The following is a 6246-nucleotide window of genomic DNA, read 5'->3' as shown; positions in this document are numbered from 1 at the left end:
CCAATTCAACGAAGAGTAAAAAACAATGAAATAGAGAGCAAAGAGGGAAGGAGCTATGGAGGAGGAGCTCACCTCAACCTCAATGTCAACGGTGCTGCAAGATGGATAAAGAGTTAACTACAAGAGTAAGAGAGAGGGACAGAGAAAACATCAAGTAACACATCAAATCAAACACCCATAATCCATAATCATGCATTACAGAAACAACAAATCATGCAAGCGATTAGCCACAAGAGATAGAAGACTCGAGACACAATTGTGATTGATGGGATTGGCCCTCTTCTCATTAGTTAAAATGTCTTACATACATGGTCTCATATCTACAATGCCCATGGAATGACAAAGAGAGAGGGGGATGTGTTATCCTAAGCTCTATATATATAAAAAGACTATCTTAGCCCTAGCAATACATATGTTATAAGCTTGGCTAGCCTTTGCACTATCTACCACGGGGTCTTAAAGACCCTTGTTAGGTGAGATCAATGGATGGCATTGATCTAAATTGTGAGACGTCTTTTTGTGGCATCAGATAAAGTAAACTCGAACACATAAACTACGTTTGTCTCTTTGAGCAAGCGCTCTCAATTTGAATTGCATTGCAATGATATACATTGCGATAATCTTGATGTGCCTACTATAGGTGCACTACAGCTGCTGCATTTTTTTGTAAACATGCGTATCTCATAAAGTTCATGGCATTGTTTAAGGATCAAGCCAAAGAGGGTGGGATGGAGGTAAATGAAAGTTGTGTATTCACAACCATGAGTGTGTTGAATACTCTTGTGATGATTCCACAGTTGGCAAATTACAGATAATCACAACAGCTACAAGCCATAGTTTGATCCTATGAGAGCAAAGAGAAAAGAAGATTCAGAAATGACCTGAATTACTCACATATGTGTGTGACAAATCAATCAATCATGTGAATAGATTACCTTATTGCATTTTACAAGCATGAATTGTACAATTACATCTCTCTGAGTTCAAATCCTCACGTCGTGAGTGATTTAGAACAATCAAGGGCTTAGGATAATCATGTTTTTTAATGCTCAGCTTGTTTAAGATTCTTGATCACTCACGCTCGTAAGTTTGTGTCATGTTTGTGAGGCACAATTGGGTCAAAGTTTAAGTCAATTAAGGTCTCAATTCATTCTTTGAAAAATGGTTTACTCACATTCAAAGTATGACTTAGAAGTGCTTTAAGGCAACTCTACTAAGAAGGGCAATGTGGATCATGAGTGTGGACACTCACTTCCCTAAGTGCAATTGCGACACTCAACTCTTTTCTAAAGAGTAATCTTTTTTATGGTTTTTCTTAGGATTTTGGGAATGAGGGTATGTCTAATGCCTTCCTACAACTAACATGGATTATTAATTGAAAATGAACTTAGATTAGCCTACTAGTTTTTGGAGACTTTTGTGATTTTTATGCCTATGTGGAAGTTGAATACTCAAAATGGCCCTAACCACTTTCGTATGCATCACTCTGTACACTAAAGGACACCTCTCTTTTCACAATCCTATTTCCAAGAACATCCAAGAAACTCAAATCTCATAAATAATAGACAGTGTTTAAAAATTATTCTTTTTGTGGTGTTGGTTACCATAAAAAGGAGGTAACCATCATCACCTAATCAAAAAGCAGCACGTTCGCCAATAAAAATGAGTCAAATCAGTTCCAAGATTGACTGTAAGATCAATGGCTGCTTAGCATATGTGGATAGGTGGATGGACATTCACAACATGATCAAGACCTTCTGGTTGACAAGCATTCCTTTGTCTGACGGGTATTGTAAGACTTGCAGCTGGAGCATTTGTGAGCAATTACATGAAACAAAACCTCACTGTTTGCACCGCAATCATTGCATAGTATCCAAACCTGCAAGCCAGAGATGAGCAGAACTTAATTGTCAAGAAAGCATGCCTTTAAAACCACTAATGGATGCGCATAGAGAAAGGTACCATCTTGTTTCGATAAGCTTCTGGCATTGGCGTTGCAGCAACCTGCATCCCAAACATACCCTTTACTCAGAACAACCCATCTGATTGCCTTCTGAGTCATAACCAGAGCTAATGACTGTGTTACATGTTAATTGCAAGTGCTTTTCAATGCTTAGAAGATGATCACAAAAGGCAACGACAAAACATTTTCATGTAATGTGGAGTACATTTACCTCTTGGTCAAGATGCTCCCACACCCTAGACATATCACAGACAGACTTGGAGCAAATTGGACAAGTATACCTGTGTATATTAATGGGACAGCTTCAAAATGTGTCACAAGTACGACAAGAAGGAAGTTCTCCAGAATCACCTGGTGTTGAGGAGAAGAAGCTTACTTAGAATGTGAGTGCATCTCTTCTAGGCATTTCAAATGCATAGTATGGCCACAGCGCATGACTGTGATACATTTCAATGAATCGAACAGATACTGCCACCCACAAGAGAGAGCTCACATAACTTAGTGTGATACAAACAAAAGCTTTTTGTGACAGAAAGATATGAAATACAGCATTTTATTGTAGAGTAAACGTACCTCAAAGCAGACAGAGCAGTTGTGCTGCATTGAATTCTCCACACAAGGATGCTTGTTTTGCAATTTAGTTGTATAGCAGCACCCTACAATTCAATCCATGGTATCTGAGCCATATACACGGCAATGTGCCAGTACAGAGTTGGAAAGGACTTGGCTATAGAAAGCCCAAAGCTCAGCTAAGATTGTGAAAAAAGACCACCTACTGCAAAAGACTCGGCAAAAAAGGCATTACCACATCGCTCACAATGGAAAAAATTCTCTTTGCCACCAACCCTGGTACAAGAGCCAACCGTGCCTATGCACATGTTAGCCAAAAATGTAGGAAACCTAATACGCAGGGTAATATATCCACCCACACACGCATGCACGCACACATGGTAAGCCGCATAAGATGTGAGAATCTTGCCTGCATATGCCACAGGCATCACAATGGAACTGCTGCTTTGAAGTCTGCAAGTGTGATCCAGCAGGAAAGCAACATCAGATAACTCCCCAACTAAAATGGAATCGTAGCAATTGAAATAGCCTCAGAGAGAAACTGAGCAATAACGCCCTCCTATATAAATATGGATATCTCAAGTAACAGAAAGATGTTATCCTATGAGGATAAAATCTAACATGCGTGCATGCGAGCCGCTGTGTGCCTGTGGTGTGCTCGTGCTTGCATGCGTGCTAATGCTTAGGTGTGTGTGTGTGTGTGTGTGTGTGTGTGTGTGTGCAAGTGTGTTGTGTGCTCATACTTCCATGCATGCTAGCGCATGAGCGCACGCCCCACAAAGGTAGCAGAGTATGAGCATTTACATCATCGTCAAAAAATTTGCACTTCCCACAAAAGTACTCCCCCATGCAAACTCCACAGTTTTTGCAGGTCTGCTGAACCTGCAAAAATAGAAGGGATCACATTTGCTCTATTGGGCATTCCATAAATTGGCTTTAAATGAGAGAGTTGCTCATAATCAAAGCTAACAATATATAAGCCATCTGTGGCTCAAAGATCACGTACATTCTGCTCAGTGTTGCAAAGGGAACAAATAACCTGATGAACCACAAAACTAAAGTTCAGAATTCAATAAAGTCTCTTGTGAAAGAAATTGAAACCCTAGCCAATTTATTAGCTAGAAAAATCAAACAACAGACGCTATGCTCACCTTCTTGACTTTATGTCGAGGTATTTCATGGCGCTTGGAGATGTCTTTCTCAATGGCCTGTGTGTAAGAAAGGTGGAAACAGGGTTCATACAGGCACACAACACAGTAAAAATATTGTTGTGCACATTGGAGTGCATTTTCTCCTTTAAAATAACCAATTTTGCAATATATTGTCTCATTAACCAGCATGCAGAGTTCACAACATGCGACACACAATCGTACGGCCTACAAAGTCAATAGGATTTGCCTATACTAATACCAGATCTTCCTTTCTACTTATTGACTAGGAATAACCCATCACAGTTGCAAATCAGCAAAGAAGAATAAACCTTGCAGCCTTGAAAACCTGGTATTAGGATGATGTCATCCTTCTCCTCTAAAATCCAGTGACTCCTTGCATGTCATTTTTGTGATTGGATCAACAGTCAACATCATGCCAGCATGCACATACACTTATGGCCTAGAACTCACCAAGGCATCGCTATCATGTGTGTAATTAAGGCTGGTTGCAAACAAAAGTGCAGCTATTAACAAGGAGGCATCCAGGCCACCAATCCGTGATGGCGGGTATGTTGGAAATAATTGAACCCTCTTGTTGGGGACAATAGGAACAACAAACCCATAGAAAGTTCAAAGGGGGCTAAAATGACAGAATCGTTTAGGAGTAGAAATCATCCTCATGCATGCCCCTTTTTCCCAGGCAGCAAGGGACCTCTACGGTTATAGACTCCAGTACGCAGCACATATTTGTGACCACAATCTTGACTGTCCAATTCCATGTGCCCCCATTGAAACTCCCTGCCAAACCTTGATTAAAAAACAAAAGATAGAGACAATAAAATATGTTGGGAGAAAAAGCTATGATTGCTGTGAATACAAGCAATAATTACATGCTTCATGATCTCTCTCCAAGAAAGGCAACTATCCTCGATGCCTCTTCGCACACGTCTTTACCCCATGATCACACGAAAGGACACAACTTACATCATTGCTTGCACATGGATAATGAGTAGGCATGCTTGCATAGACTCATGTGATGACATGGCATGTTGACATGACATGCCTACTATATTGTTTATAGTCTCAGAGCTCTTCCACTTCATGACATGAATGACGTGACTAAACAAGGACTAACTTAAAGAGTAATTGGGCATAATTAACACCCCCCATGGGCAGGGAGGTTGATGCATCTAGCCTAAGGGCGTTTGCACATCTGTTGTTTCAGGAAAAAGTGCGTAGAATCCCTAAAATCGGGGGAGATCTCCCCCACCAATGCTCATGGACAAGGAGCCTTCCCCGCCCACCCTATTTTTAGGGAGGAGTTCCCAGATTCACAGGATAAGCCCCCAACTCTCCCTCCCGGCATCCGGCGATTCAACCATCCTCTTGACCTAGACATTGAAGAAAGACTGCTGATCAGCATTCCAACCTACAGAGCGACTTTGCAGCCCATTATGGAAATGCCCTTTGAGGCCCAACCCTTGGTGTGAAGGTGCCTGTAAGATTGAATCACCCATATTTGACTTCAAAACCCCCTATGATGTTAACTCCTTGCCAAACTGATGTGGAAAGTACATTGGCCTTACTAAGCCCAAAACTCAGAGATAAAATCTTGGTATGCACCAGACACAATGAAGTGCAAAGACACTCAGCACTTGCCACTGGCAAATTTGGAGCCCCAGACAGCTTCCTCTCCACAGGATTTCTTACAGAAAGAAGCGCGGCACCACTGGTGGGCCGGGCGTTCATGTGAAACCCCCCAACACTCAATGTTTGCATGTAACCATATGACAGTCAAAAGCCGGCTACCTTTGCTTCATTGTGGCAATGGCGGCAATCAAAAACTTCGTTGCAGCAAGGCGCCCGGATTTTGCACCTTCTCCGGTAATGCACACACCTGCACAGGCACAGATCGACCAGAAGTAGAAAGGATTTTACGTAACAGAATGGAAGATGCCAACAAAACAAGATTGCGGGGGGGAGAGAAGAAGAGTACCCGTGTTGCATTCTGCCTTTGGTTAGCTTGGACGCCATATCTAGGAACTCGTCCATCAAGTCTTGGCCTTCGTCTGTCTCCAGATTAGGGTTTGCACGAAGGCAGCTCCAACCTAGCCTGTAGCCAGCCTCCATTCTTGGTAATATCTACCAAGCTTGACCAAGAAAATGTAACCCGCCGCCTGTGTCCAGATTTTGGTTTGCGATGGTGCAAAGAAGGCAATTCAAATGGTTGGGAAGGGCAAGCGGCCCGGAAGAAGAAAAAAAAAGCAAGAAAAAGCTTAGATGGCCATAGCCGAGGGCTTCTTCAGAGGCACGGCTGAAAGACGAAAAGCAGCCCTTGAAGAGTCGTTGATGGCGGGATGCTCACACAGCGCCAATCGGGAATTTCCTTAAAAAAGATCAAAAATGATGCGAGAAAATAGAAACACAGGCCAATCGGATTGGGCTTTCCAACCCCTGGTTTCTCGTTCTCAGATTCCAGAGTTCATCCAATCAAATCCTGTATTTGGCATACCTGTTAAGGTGCATTAGTTAGCGACCGTAATTAATGACCTTAGTTGCAAC

At 42.1% G+C, this 6246-nt stretch overlaps 1 protein-coding gene across 6 annotated transcripts; it reads right to left on the bottom strand.

Moving 5' to 3' along the window:
- Positions 1-1523: 1523 nt before the first annotated feature.
- On the bottom strand, positions 1524-6021 carry LOC147620583 (E3 ubiquitin-protein ligase RZFP34-like). 6 transcript variants are annotated; one of them, XM_086824822.1, is made up of 12 exons: positions 5681-6021; positions 5494-5581; positions 3685-3741; positions 3540-3572; positions 3338-3415; positions 2943-2986; positions 2736-2809; positions 2537-2619; positions 2340-2431; positions 2175-2244; positions 1963-2004; positions 1524-1879 (listed from the first exon to the last, which is right to left on the bottom strand). In XM_086824822.1, the coding sequence occupies exons 1-12, from the start codon at positions 5812-5814 to the stop codon at positions 1748-1750; spliced, it is 927 nt and encodes a 308-aa protein (XP_086680948.1). In that variant the 5' UTR covers positions 5815-6021; the 3' UTR covers positions 1524-1747. The 6 variants fall into 6 exon arrangements, with proteins under 6 accessions (XP_086680948.1, XP_086680949.1, XP_086680953.1 ...); XM_086824823.1 differs by having other exon boundaries at positions 2769-2809; XM_086824827.1 differs by lacking the exons at positions 2175-2244; positions 2340-2431 and adding an exon at positions 2245-2314 and having other exon boundaries at positions 2769-2809.
- Positions 6022-6246: the final 225 nt, after the last annotated feature.

Source organism: Cibotium barometz, chromosome 31 (assembly GCF_041138505.1).
Source record: "Cibotium barometz isolate CiBa-2024 chromosome 31, ASM4113850v1, whole genome shotgun sequence".
Taxonomy (NCBI): domain Eukaryota; kingdom Viridiplantae; phylum Streptophyta; class Polypodiopsida; order Cyatheales; family Cibotiaceae; genus Cibotium; species Cibotium barometz.
The sequence above is the reverse complement of the archived record's forward strand: the minus strand, read 5'-3'. Positions and strand labels throughout refer to the sequence as shown.

Bases quoted from the DNA above. Each gene is read 5' to 3' on its own strand.
- LOC147620583 (XM_086824822.1), bottom strand. From the start codon at position 5,814: ATGGAGGCTGGCTACAGGCTAGGTTGGAGCTGCCTTCGTGCAAACCCT. The intron at 5,582-5,680 runs GTACTCTTCTTC...GTGCCTGTGCAG, and splicing joins AAAGGCAGAATGCAACACGG to GTGTGTGCATTACCGGAGAA. The intron at 3,742-5,493 runs GTAGCCGGCTTT...TCTTACACACAG, and splicing joins ATTGCCACAATGAAGCAAAG to GCCATTGAGAAAGACATCTC.